The 14,938-nt window shown below is 26.5% G+C and overlaps 1 protein-coding gene across 1 annotated transcript; it reads right to left on the reverse strand.

Moving 5' to 3' along the window:
• Window positions 1-1,572: 1,572 nt before the first annotated feature.
• Window positions 1,573-14,527, reverse strand: LOC124425968 (MATH and LRR domain-containing protein PFE0570w-like). Its single transcript, XM_046967110.1, has 4 exons — window positions 14,461-14,527; window positions 2,657-13,560; window positions 2,307-2,546; window positions 1,573-2,222 (listed from the first exon to the last, which is right to left on the reverse strand). Exons 2-4 carry the CDS (start codon window positions 13,472-13,474, stop codon window positions 2,157-2,159), a joined length of 11,124 nt encoding a protein of 3,707 aa, XP_046823066.1. The 5' UTR covers window positions 13,475-13,560; window positions 14,461-14,527; the 3' UTR covers window positions 1,573-2,156.
• Window positions 14,528-14,938: the final 411 nt, after the last annotated feature.

A 14,938-nucleotide genomic window follows, 5' to 3' on the forward strand; every position in this document is an offset into this window, starting at 1 on the left:
ACTCCCAGAATTTACATTTCCTGCAACAATTAATTATATATAACATGCAAGAAATGTAATTTTTGGTAAACTTTGATTAAAATTTTAATACATAGTGAATAGTCCTGTAAAAAGGTAAATTGCAGTCAGTCATTTAATTTATGCATTTAAGCATAATTTTTTTTGTAAAATAAATATTTTTATACTATAATATAAATTAATTGTTTACATTACCGAAAATTACAGTGTTATATGAATATTTTATATTTCGTCAATTTTTTCTAAAAGTATACTGGAATGGTTCAAAACGTAAATACCTGCTTTTATAGCTAAAAACTTTGCACGTATATACATTATGTAAATTTATGTTATGTATTAAGAAATTATGTCAAAAATGTAATAAAACATCATAAATTATATGTAATATATTAGACATAACAATAATATTATTTAAAGAAATGTAACTAAGCATTATATATGCTTTGAAAATCCTCAAACAAAGAAACTGTTAAGTTCTATTTAATAATAAATAGATAGATATTAAATTGTTTCTCTACAATTCATAATTATGTATGTTGAAAATTAAGTAGAATATTTTTATTCGTTACTTTAATTTTTCACTTTAAAAGATTTTGATGAAATAGATAACAATTATAAATTCAGTTTCAAAATTAATGTAAATATAATGATAAAATCATGTAAGAATTACTTCATGTATTCTACAGATACTTTGTGTGGTGCAATTTATATGCGAATACTTGTATTTATGACAATCTTTAATATTTAATTTATATTTAGAAGGCACAAAATGTGAAAAGTACAAAAGACACATGAAAAGTCATTGCCAATGACATATGGTCCTGTAAATGTATATGTAAAATTACATTACAAGCACTTCGCTATATTTTCATTCTATTTTGAAGATATATATACTTCCATATTCTTTTTATTTTTATAAGTAACCAAGCCTTCTTTTTATAGTAATATTTTGATCCCATAGATAATTATACTTTTAGCAACATTTCAAGGCTAAAATTAATTTTTTATTTGTAATATTTGATTGGTTCATTATAAAATAACTTTTAATAAGTGATACCATAACAAATAAAAATAGCATCAGAAACTACAAGAAATCTAACAAATAGAAATATTATTACACTAATTTTAACATAAAGAACTGTTCGACCTACTATTCAATCAATGTACAATGCAACAGCTTTAAGGTCATTTTTTTATATATGTATAATTGAATATTGGAACATCTCATATTTTATATATCTTCTTCATTTTAAAAGATATGACATAATATATACTTATATGTTTAACTAATAATAATTAAACATTGTTAAATATATGTGTGTACATGTGTACATGTTTTTAAAACTGGAACAATAAATATAGGTATGCATATAATGCATTCGTTACATGCATATACATATATATGTATCTATATGTAGATATATTTTCTTCATATAAATAAACATTCGTTTTTTTTATATATATTTATATATACGTGTATGTATGTACGTGTGTATATATATATACACACACACGTATGTATATATATATATATATATATATATATATATATATGTATATATATATGTGTGTGTGTGTATGTGTGTGTGTATATATATATATATATATATATAATCATTCATAACCATGTTTATATAAACTAATAGCCACATAGTAACCTTTAAAAATTGCAATATAGTAGACTGAAAAGTCCATTCTTTAAAATCATGCTTTAGTGAACACACTCTTCTATAAACAGCATTACATATGTGTAAAAATCATGTGGTGACTATAAAGAATAAACAACAGCCATTTTGTTTATAGCTGTTTGTGAAGCTCAAACAACAGCTTTATGCATTAGCATATAGCAGATTTTGGTGCAAAAAGTCTCAAACCTTTATATAATAGGAGTTTTAGTTGCACTATTACTCTAATAAAGTCTTTGGTTAAATAGTTAATTACTACATAAAGTAACTGTTTCAGGTAACATACGGTCAACGAAGTAACAAATATTAGCTGACTTAGCTAATTCCAATCGGTTCCATTATGCTGATGTAGTTTAAAATCACATTGAACTGTCATATATTGTTTACTTGAAATATGAAATCTTTGTCCATCTCCTTTGACATGATGTTACATAATTCAACAACTACTTTTGGTTATTTTTCGACGTTATTTGGTATTAATAGATTTGTCTCTGTACCATCCAAGTATTTGGCTAAATCCTGCGAAAATAAAAAATAATATATATAAAAATAAGATTATAGGAGAAAAATTATTAGATATTACTTTATTATAAGAAATAATACCTGGACAGCAATTTGTAAAGGTGTTGGTTCACCTATAGAACAGTCATCTCGCATACTAGTAGCTCGTAAGAGTTTTGAACAAGGTTTGCCAGTAAAAAGTATGAAAAGTGCATGGATCGTTCTTCGCTGTGTCAATTCTAAATGACGATGCTGATACCCAGCTAAATGTCGTCGATGACGAGATGTCGTTGGAAACCATTTTTCACATAGATTACAATATCTTTTATGCCTTATTCTTGACTGTACGAATATAAAAATATTATATCTCCTTGTTATTTTCAAATACATATTTATATAATTAATAATATTTTTTTATACTTGAAATTATGCAATGATAAAATATACATTACCTTTTTATGATAAGCTAATTGCGTTACAATATCAGTTACAGTCATATCATATTCTTCTGCTATATATTTTTTATTATCATTTGTGCTATCATTTGATGTTAACTCTTCTCTTTCTTGCAAGCATTTTAATATCTCATTTTGAGTAGTTACAATCTCTTGATTTGTTATAACGGGTGGTGATCTTGAACTATCTCTATCTGAACTTGCATCGAAACTAAAGGCGATTTCTGGTTCTAATACTGGCATCTTATCTTCTCGTTTTTTGGATTGATTACAACTTTTATTATCTTCAATTTGTACATCTTCGTTATCAGATATCATTTCAATTTTAGGGTAAGTCATATTTTGTTCAATTTTGATGTCTTGAACTTTATTTTCTACTTGATCAACATGATTATCTTGAGATATTGATCGTTCATTCTCATCTCCCAATGTTTTACAGTGTTCCATATTAGTAGACATGTTCTTATTTGGCACAGATTGACTGTATCGTTTAAGACTTTTTAATGATATTATAGGAGAATTTTGTGCAGAAATTAGAGTATTTTGCACATTAACATCAATATGTTTAATATCTTTTTTCTCTGTACATTTGGTAATTTGTATAACTTTGTTTACTACTTCATTACTATTCTTTTTTTCTATTTTTTCCATATTTACTTCATTCATCGATTTTTGCAGATTTAATTTATCTGTTTCATATGTATGATGAGTAGTAACAGTCTTAAGAAAAGTTTTTGTATGACCACTGGAAGTAAGACAAGAACCTTGATTTTTTTCTACAAGCGATTTCAATTTTGATTTGTTTTTCAGAATAGTAGCATCTTTAGACATAGATAAACATTTTTTCAGCATTTCTTTGGCAGCCAACACTTCTTTCATAAGTAAATCATTACAACAAAGATTTTCACGAGACGTAATTGTCGTTTCTGTTGAATGATTCTCTGAATCGTCATGCGTAAGAGCTGTTATTGATAATGAAATATTTTGTTTAGTAGATATTTTATTCTTTTCAGGAACTTTAGAGCTTTGTTGACCATTATCCGCAAGTAAAATAGGTTGTTTATTGGTATAATTTTGAGGATAATTTTGTAAATCATTCAAGTCTTGTACTTTTTGGTTTAATTGCCATGTTCCAAGTTGTGTATCATTAAAATGTTCAGAATTTAACTCATGCCTTAGAGGTGGTACTTCCACAGAATCGATATTGCTATCTGTAACTTCTAATTCTAATTCAAATTGAGTAGGAATAGCATCTTCTGAATACAATTGTTCACCTTCCTCATTATTAAGTCTATTATTATGTTCTTCCATCCCAATTTGGTTTATGTCTGGGGAAACTGGCAAAATCTCTATTGTTGATTGACTTTCATCTGAAGAATCTAATTTTATAACTGAACAATCATTATCTGCAGAATCATCTGTAGTGATATCAGATTTCAAAGGTTTTGATTCAGATTCATTATTTTCTCTAGGAAATTTATTTTCACTATCATTATAATGAATGAAGTCTTTTTGCATGATTAATGGCATTTTACTAACATTATTTGTAGAATTAGCATTAAAAGTTATAGTACTGAGATCATTACTTTTTAAGGTAGTGTTATTTTTTATATTTGTAGTATCTGATTTTACTATCGAGTAATCCATATTATCTTTATCACTTGAATATTTATATGAAGACCTATCTACAAAATCATTGGAAATATAAGATTCCTCTATATATTTTTCTTCTATATTCCATGGATTCTTTTCAAATTTGTACTTGCTAATTGATTTTATAGAAAATTCATTATGTTCTTCTATTCCTTTAAGGATAGATGTAGCTTCTGTATCAGATAATTTGTTATTACTATAACTATAATCTAATGTTCTACTTTCCTCATATTTTGTTGGACACAAATCTGATATAGAACTTGATCTAAATAATTTATTCGATTTGCTATGTCGTTTATCTCTAAATCCGTAACTTTTTATTAATTTTCGTGTTCTATGTGAAGAAATAATATCTATACATTTTCGAGTTATATATTCTTTAGATATATGGCAGTATTTTAGGTCCTTTACCATATTATCTAAAAGTCGAGATCTTTGCAATTTAACTTCTGGTTGCCATTTTGCGCTATTAATGATGGTATGACTACCACCTTCACTAAATTCACATTTAAATTCAGCACTTGCAGAGGCACGTTTTATTATAACCTTTGGAATCTTTTCTGAAATGCAGGGTAATTTATTCTTAATTTCATGTTCAGATACAGACGAATTATCCTTTTGTTTCGATGTCGATCTAATTATATCTTCATTTTTTTTATTAGATTTTATTTCATTTTTATCACTTTTATATTTTTTAACTGTTAAATCAATGGTTCTTAAATTTGTTCTCTTTCTAATAGATTCTGTAGATGAAGTGATTTCTTGATGCTTTTTCAGTTTTAATTTAGGAATCTTTTCTCGTTTTCTTTCTTCATTAATTATTGATAATTTATTAGAACATATCTCATCTGATACATCAGGAGTTTTTACTTCCATTACTATTAATGAAGATTCTGTTTGGTCATTCTGTATAGTTGCTGCTTCAGTTCTAATCTTTTTTATTTTTACTTTAGGAACAATTTTTTTTGCATCTTTCCTTTTAAAAGAAATTTCCATATTGTCGTATTCATTATTTCTTTTTAATGATTTATCATTAAATTTTATTTTCATTTTAGGTACTCTACTATTATTTAAATCATATTTTTGTAAAGAAATTTCAGAATCACTATCACTTCTTCCTTTATTATCTTTCTCATTTTCAATTATAAAAGTAGAATGTTTAACTTTATTATGTACAAAAGAAGGATATTCTGATGATGTTTCTAATATGTCCCCTGCAACAGATGTTGTAGAACAGGATCCAGTATTTCTGATAATCATTTTAGGTATTTTAGGCTGAGGTGACAGTTCAGGTTTTGATTTTGTGTTTGTTTTATTTTCTTTGATAATGGATCTAGAAATCATTTGTGTATTTACATTGCAATCTGATGTAGATGAATAATTTGTGTTAATATATGCAATAGTAGTTATATCTGGAGGGGATAAAGAACGTTCTTTTTCTGCTTTATTGTTTATATCATTTGTTGTAATTTCATTAATTACATTTGTGTTTTTCTCTAAATTTAATTCCGATATATTCTCCAATTCTGGAGTATTGCAAACCTCAATACTACAACTTTTTAATTCTTGTGAAGATAAATATGAGCCACTAGCACTAATTTTATTTTCAATACAATACAAATTGTCATTAAATTGTTTTCTTTGTGATTCTTTTTCTTTTAAGTTAAATACTTCTAAACAATCTTGTGATGTATTTATTACATCTGATACATTGTAATTTTTATATCTTGGAACATCAATATCTTTTTGCTTCAATAATGATCCCCTGACATTATCTATTTCATTGATGTTGTTTAACGAAAAATTTTCATCATTTATTATATTTTCAGTTTTTGAGTTATTTATGGAATTTAATGAAGGAATTGTGTCTTCAATGTTTTTCTTCTCTGTATCCTTATTGCTGTTTATTTCTTCAATGACATCAATATCTTTGCTAGAAATAATAGGCTCTAATAAAACTACTTCATCCTTATTTTGACCTATGTATATTGGTTCAGATTTAATTTCTTCTTCTGGAAAAGAAGTATCATATTTATGATCTGTTGTTATAAAAGTATTATTCTGACAATCACTGTTACTTATTTCATTAAAAGAAGACTCATCAATACTTTTGGACATTTTAGATTTTTTTATTTGTGGCATATGCATAGACTCTCCATGAATTATATTAACTTCATTGTCAAAATTATTGTGACTAATTATATCACTTTCCATAATTTCTATTTCATCATTTTTGAAGCAATTTGAAGGTAACCGTCTCCATCCCTTTTCAGAAATAGTAGTATTATTATCAGTATAAAAAATATTGGCTTCTGTAATTTGTTGATTCAAATTTTCATCCTCATTACTTTTAGATATTTCGTTTTGTAATGAAAAATTGGTATTTTCTATTTCGCCATTGCTTTCATCCTGATATTCTATTTTTTCTTTTTGTTTAGTATTATTTAACTGTTTCAACGAATCTGCGCATTCATCTAATGTTGTTGTGAGAAGAACATCTTTTTTAGAAATTAAAATATTCTCTGTTGTTGCATATTTCAAAATATCTCTTGTATTTTCAAATTCTGCTTCAAAACTTTCAGTATTTTCATCTGAATCAATTTCACATTTCACAGGGAAATGCTCATAATGTCTCTTATATTTGGATATCTCAGAATTAATTTGTGATTCTGGTTTTTTTGTAATGTCTACACAAATATTTTCTGTTCCGATATGAATGATATTTGGATCAATCTTTTTTTCATTAAAATAGTCTGAATCTTCAGAAAATGAATTATGATTCATTACACTATTAGTGTAATATCTTCTGCCTTTAAAACCATTTTCTTCCAAACACAATTCCGAAGATTTGAGTCGATCTAAATTAGGCTTAAACTCTTTCTTTTCTAATTTCATAAGAGAATTTGATTTCTCGCTTGTTAAATTATTACTTTGGTTTAAAGAACATTCACTAACTGTCTGATCACATATTGCATAAGGCACAATTGACTCCTTAATTATATCGCAGTATTTCGATTTAATATCACAGGTTTCAGTTGAACTGATTTTTTCTACAAAGGTATTAGTAGATGTATGTGAAGAAAATGTATCATTATGACTACTTTTTTGGATATTGTTATTATTTTTTGTATTATGATACATGGTATTTGCTACGGTTGTTCCTGTAAAAATTTCTGTTTTTCTTATATTTTTTTCTTTTGAATGAATGTTACTATCAAACATATTTTTTAAATTCTTTTCATGACTTTCAGATTCATCTGTAACTACCTCATGTGTTAAACTATCTTTATGAGTACTACGATTATTCTCAATACCATGTTCTTTTTGTTCCTCACATTTAGAAACAGAAAGACCTTTATTGTACTCTTTATGTACTTGATTATCAGTTATACTATTATATTTTTTTTCTATTTTATGACGATAATGTTTTAAATTCTGTGATCTTTGATGCTTCATAGAGTGAACATTTTTTTGACTATCATTCTCATTAGAAAATTCAGAAAAACCTTTTTGAGTTGACTCACTCCAAGCGATTTTCGTATTATTAGATTCCAATGGTATTCTTTCCTTATAATTACTTATATCTTTCTCCTTTTTATAAATTTTTAAATGATGGTTATATTTATGTGGTGAATATTCTTCTTTAGTACAATGAGCTTTTTCTTTATTTTCAAGAAATAAAGCTTTGGGATTAGGACTATAAGTTATTTTTCCATCTTTAGTTCTATATATAGGAACTTCGTTTCTGTTATTTGATTCTTCTATATTAGTAAAAATAGGATTTACATAACCACTAGTACTTCCATATAAATCACACTCTTCTAATGTCTGATTTACTATAGGAGTTGTAGGACGTCTCCATTTTCCTGGCTCATTATCATTACTTTTGTTACTTTCATTAGAAAATAGATCAAAATTTGTAAAATCAAGTTCTGCAAATTTTTCGTTGTTCATGTTATCCGTTTTAACATGTATAGTTACAATATTTGGCATATCATCATTTTTTTCAGATGAACTGTCATTTTCTTCATCTTTTCTATCTTTATATTTCTGTGAAACAGAAGATGGCTCTTTCATTTTATTTTTCTGTGCATTATTCAATTTTGATATCCGTTCAATATTTGCACTATTTTGCATGTAATTTACATTAGCAGATGTAGTACTGTAAATTATATTAGAAGGTTCATTTTCCTGATTAATATTATTGAATAGATCATTAGTTTTAACATAGCATATACTTTCATCCTTTAAATCATCTGATTTATCGACAAAACTCAATGATGCATGTTGCTTCTTCCTTCCATTGGAAGTATTAGTGAATTTAGTTTCTTGAGTAACTTCTGTATAATTATTATCTCCTGTACAATTCCTAGATCTATTCAATATATCCTTTGATAATGTTTCATTTCCTTTTGAAAATTCTTGATATAGTGTTTCTTCTTTATTTGTTGGCAATGTCTTATTTCGAACTATTAAACTAAGAGGCTCCTCCTGTTCCTCCATTGTATTCTCCACATTTTCGTGACAAATAATATCTGTACTTTGACTTTGATCATGATCGATAATTTCATCAATTTTGTTACTTCTTTTTTCTGTATCCAATTTTTCATGAGGTAATGTGTTGTATTCTTTTAAATTTCCTAAGCAAGTACTCTTGCTACTATATACAGAATTGTTTGATTGATCCATAATTTCATTGCCCACATTTACAGATTCCTGTTGCAATAACTTTTCTTTGGCATTACGTTCTGCACACAATACATTTATTTCAATTTTGATTCCATCAGAGCAATTATTCAAATTTTCTTGTTTCTTATCCCTCAAAGTGACTAATTCTTTGCATATATCATTATCTGTAAATTTTAAATTAACATTTGTAACTTGAATTTCAAAATCAGAATTTACATTTTTTGTTGCAAAACTCTTGGAAACAGTATATAGCTGTTCCTGTTCTGATTTTTCTGAAGTAATAGAACAAATAGTGGTCACAGAAGATGGTGTATGAGCTGAATTTACTTTATTCTTTACATTTGTATTTTTTTCTAATGCTTGTGTATCTTCTACTGCAGAATAATGCTGTTGAAATTGAGTACCTGTTAATTGTGATGTTGATCTTTTATTAAAATAATTATTTCCTATATGGCTATTATTATCAATGCATTTATCAAGATGCAACAAATCATCACTTGCTGACATGTATTCTTTAAAATCTTGTTTTTGTGTATTATTGATCATATTAACTTTATCAATATTAAAATCCTCTTGAGATAGTTCAGATTTATTTTTTTCTAAAATTTTATTTCGGTTATGATTTCCCTGAGAAACATTTGTGTTTATTTTACATGGTTCATCACTCTTCTGTGACTGATCATGTACTTTTTTAGAAATAGATACAGAGTTCCCTTGTTTTACAAAAATAAGTTCATTATTATCTTCTTTTCTATTAATTATGTTACTTTCCATATCACTATTGTTTTTAGTATCAGAGACTGAGCATGTTTTATGAAGTGTTACATGATCTGATAAAATTTCTAGGTTAGATGAACCAGAATTGTTCATAGATGAGTCTATATCAGAGTTCTTTGTAAGTTCTTGATTCTTAAACTTATTTTGAACATCTTTGGAAAAACTTTCTCTATCCTTTTCTTTATTTATACAAAGATTTTGAGGACTTTTAGAATGTACCTTATTATTTGTTAACATATCTAAACACCTTTTTGGTATTGATACAGTATTTATATGTTGCAATTTGTCTGCACTGGATGTGTATATGTTTACATTTGGAACAGACAAAACATTTTTAACATTTGATGAAGTATTCTTTTCCACATATCGTACTATTGTATGTCCTTCTTCCACATTTTCCCCTGAAATTGTATTCTTATCATTAGAAGTGCCCTGCTGTAATTTATTTACAAACAGACACTTAGACTGTTTCTTTGTTTCAATATTAACTTCAGGATGTTTATCATTATTTTGAACAGTATTTATTACGTGCTGCTGTTTATTTTCGTTTAATTTGTTTTTTAATGTAGATTTGGAAGTTTCAATCGGTATTGATATTTTATAATTTATAGATTTCGATGGATGTGTAGCACTTTGAAATCTATCATTATTGATTTTTTCGATGTTTGCATTCTTGGAGTTTTGTATAGAATTTTTTTGCAGATCCATCGGTTCATTTTCTGTTTCATATTCAGTTGCTGAAGATTCGCATACATCAGGAACTTTTGCATTAAATTCTTTATTCTCTAGCTTTTTCATATTTACTATAGTTGAATTTTTATTAGAACTGGCTTGTGATTTATTATTTCTACACAATTCAATAACATCACTTTTAGATGCATTAGCAGATTTATTAAAATTGTTAGGATCTATAGTATTTTCAAATGCATTAATACTATTGTTATTAGATTGATTTACTTCTTCTAAATTAAATTGTAGTAAAGTGTTTTCTTTAGAAATAACAGTATCATCTAAATGTTCATAGGATCCAATTTTAATTGATGAATGAGTAAAGCTGATTATTGGACTATTTTGTATAATTTCTATAGGATTGGAAGATATAGATGACACACGTCCTGATGGTTCTTCACTGTCTGAATGAATAGGTGTGTTTAGAGTAGTGGATATTGGAGTACACTCAGTTGTAGGCAAATCAGGTAAACTGATATCATCTGTGTTATGTGATTCCTCACTTGTGAAACTATTTTGTTTTTGCAAGTTTGTAGTTTGTTTATCCAAATTAGTTTTTGATACTGTTTCCAAAACATTTAATTCTTGATTATTATTCTGGATTGAAGACTTCCTATCTTTTTCAGACAAAGTATCATTGCTGGTATACGTATCTTTGTTCAAAATTTCTATATTTGCATCATTCTTCTTTTCATCGCATGTACTTATTTCTTCTTCTAGATTTACATTTTCTTCATAAAATGGTATTGGACCTTGATGTTCTAAAGTTTCTATAATTTGGTCATTAGATACCTCCAAAATATTATTTATTTGTACATTATCAACTATATGTATTGTTGGAATGTCATCAGTACCATTGGTTATACAATGTATAATGTTTCCAGATTTTGTAATATCTTTATTTGTACATTCACTTAAATTTGTTAACACCTCAGTATTATGAGGAGAAGAATCTAAAGATTGTGAATACTCTTCTGTTATTTTATCATGTTTTTTTAAACAAGTCATATTTTCTTTATTCACATTTACATCATGAGGTATTTTTGAAGTGCTATCAACATTTTCATATTCTACAACTACCAATGGTGTTGAATTGCTTAAGACAACATCTGGCAAATTTGAATTAGAATCATCTTCATCTTCTGATGCATCCCAATTTGCTAAAAATTGTCGAACATCAAGATCTGGCTTATCAGCAAAGTCTTTTGATGTTTTGTGTTGTTCAGTCATAGTATCAGCATTCTCTGTACTTTTTTGTATTTTAAATTCAGTTTGTTCACTACATTTATGTATTAAAAGCTGGTCTTGATTTGGAAAACCATTTGGATACAGGGATGATGAATGCTCTTTTTGAGAATGATTAACTGATTGTTCAGAGTGTAGGTTATCTTCATTAGATAAATCAGATGCACATAAATCTTGTTCTTTTCCCTGTTTTTCTAAATGTTTTGAATCTGAATTCAATGTATGTTGAGTTTTTGGAAAACCATCAGAATTTATTAAAACTCCATTTTGATCAAATTGCAAATTTATAGATGGAATAGCATTAACGGATGTTGATGGAATTCTTAAAGGATGTTGAACTGCCATTGGATATCCATGTGATTGTTGCAATTTTAATATTTCCCTGTATCTAAGAACAGATTCTTTATATTTTGGATGTGATTGATATCCAGGTATCCTTGTAAGTTCTCTGAGATGATTTTCCATAGAGGATCTTTGCATTGCAATTTTTTGCTGATAAGAATGGTATCGTGATGAAGTGTTATGCATAGGTGTAGGTTGCATTGTAGCAACTTGTTGTGGATTATCAAAAGTTTTTTGACAAGTATGTGGAAATTCTGTTGATACATTTCTTATAAATTGTGCAGTATAATAAGAATTCTGTGTGGAAGATGTAATATCAACACTGACATTTGAAGTGGGCACAGTCTTGGTTAACACATTACCTGTTGTATATTGACCTTGCTTAGTATTGTATTTTTGTTGTGCAATATAATTTTGTTCTGGATGTTTAAAAACAGTTGCATCTTGTAAACTCATATTATTTGCTTTTGGATACTCTTTCATAGGATAAGCATATTTCTGGCACTCTGTTGGATAATTATAATTTTGAATTGGATAATTTTGTACCATCCCTGATGGAGCTGGACAACCTCTAGACATTGTAGGATCTTTATTAGGATATTTATATTCTGGGAAGTTTCTTCTATGATCTGTATTAGGAATAATAGAGTTTAACATTTCCTTATTATCAAAATTGTCTTTTCGAAAATTATGATCACCGTATTGTCTATTTTCTGCCTGGTATCCAGGTAAACGCATATTTTCCCTATATGATGTATTAGATTGATAAGTTCCAAATTTATCCCATTGCTGATAACCTATATTTGTATTTGGATTGCAACACAACGCTTTACAAGGAATGAAAGATGAAGGTCCTTGTCTTACAGAAGATGTTGCACACATACTATTACTTCGTGATCCCATAGAAGTGGCAGGTGTATTTATATTTATATTTGATCCATTTAAATGAGAATTTTGTCCAGGAAGCGCCATATGACTATTTCTGTATCTATAGTCATCATTAAATGTATTCATTGATCCATTTCTCATATCAACTGGGGCTTTTACATTATCCATAACAGAGTTTCTATTAACCATAGGACCATATTGTCCAATATAACTTTGCATTTGTACCATTGATGGTATTGCAAAGTTATCACTATTATTTGAGCCATTTGAAATATTATTCATAGGTGGAAAATGTCTTGAACTAAAGCTAGGTTCATTTTGGTATTTTTTATACCCTTCGGTATTAAGAGCATTTAATGAAGATGGATTACCACTAGACATAAATGCTAAACGATTTGCATTCACATTATGATCAGTAGATGTTACTTCATTTATATTTGTCTGCACTGAGCTATATTGATGCCAATCTGAAATATTTCCACCGTAGTTCATTGTACATTTTCTTTTTGCTGATATGTTATAAACTTTTCATTCTATTTATATAAGTAGTTGTTTACAATTTCATACAGGACCAACATCTGTAAATATAAATTAAATTTATACGTAATCAGTAAAAAAGAATTAATGTTAATTTTATTTTCATTTTATTTTTTTTTAACAATAATATATATATATATATATATATATATATATAATAGTAGTATTATTTCAATTATTTTTAATTATGAAAACAATAATGAGTTCAAATCTCAAATATACTCATTATTAACCAATTATAGAATATTTCATAATTTTTTTTATAGAATATTTTTAAATATATATAAAACATATTTGCATAATGCGTTTGTATGTGTATGTAAGCGTTCACAATTGCGTATTATGTATATAAGTGCATATAATACTTATTTGCATATAGATCAGACATATGCATGCATAATATATATATATATATATATATGTGTATATATATATATATATATATATATATATGTTGGCTCTATTTTAACTAAATTTATTCTACATACATTACCATTTTATCCTCCATTTTAATTAGATACTTTTAAAACTAATATAATTTAATAACTTATAAAATTAAAAGCTATCTATCTATTTTCCTATATATTATAACTGACTTTACAAAATAAAAAAGTTAAATTAATAATTTATTGCTAAATATAATTTTCATGATATATAATATATTAACTACTTCACAAAAAATTATCATAATTTAAATAAAAATGTCGTATACACCAGTTGTTTACGTATAACGCAAGTGCCTATAGAATTTCAACTCCCTATACAGACCTTGAAACTGTAATACTTTACGTAGTTCACATATTTCTTATACCGATAAGCAATTGCAATCATTATAAATTTATATAAATGCACTTAAACGATTTCTGATAATTGCATGCACTTCATATTTCTTAAATATATAATAACTATAATTATTTACATCAAATGTAACTTAAAATTACCTGCATTAACCATCAAACTCAACATGTTCGCCATATTGAACACGACTACATAAAAATTATAGTTATGCGCCCTCTGATGACAGAAATCTATTTAAATCATAAAAAAATAATATATAGTAAGCAGCAAAGATATAAAGAAATAATAATGTATCTATATGTATATATATAAGCATATAAATATAATTCAACTAAAATTTTATATAAATCTTTTTATAATAAATTTCTTTTTACACTTTTTCCTATATAAATATATAGATAATATTAATATTTATATATATATATATATATATATATATATGTACACACACAAACATACATATGTATGTATGTTCTAAATATAATCTAATTTTATAAAAATATCGAAAGAAATATATATTTTTTTATCTATAATTCTTTTTATTATTTTTATAGATTAACTTTTAAATCAAATTTAGATTCTGAAATGTTTAATTTGTGATAGCCAATTATATACAATATG

The sequence above is a fragment of the Vespa crabro genome, chromosome 8 (genome assembly GCF_910589235.1).
Source record: "Vespa crabro chromosome 8, iyVesCrab1.2, whole genome shotgun sequence".
NCBI classification, from domain to species: domain Eukaryota; kingdom Metazoa; phylum Arthropoda; class Insecta; order Hymenoptera; family Vespidae; genus Vespa; species Vespa crabro.

Excerpts from the sequence above, each read along its gene's own strand:
- LOC124425968 (XM_046967110.1), bottom strand. The coding sequence starts at position 13,474 with ATGAACTACGGTGGAAATATTTCAGATTGGCATCAATATAGCTCAGTG. Across the intron at positions 2,547-2,656 it reads AATTAGCTTATCATAAAAAG|TCAAGAATAAGGCATAAAAG; the intron begins GTAATGTATATT and ends ATATTCGTACAG. Across the intron at positions 2,223-2,306 it reads CTTTACAAATTGCTGTCCAG|GATTTAGCCAAATACTTGGA; the intron begins GTATTATTTCTT and ends TTATTTTCGCAG.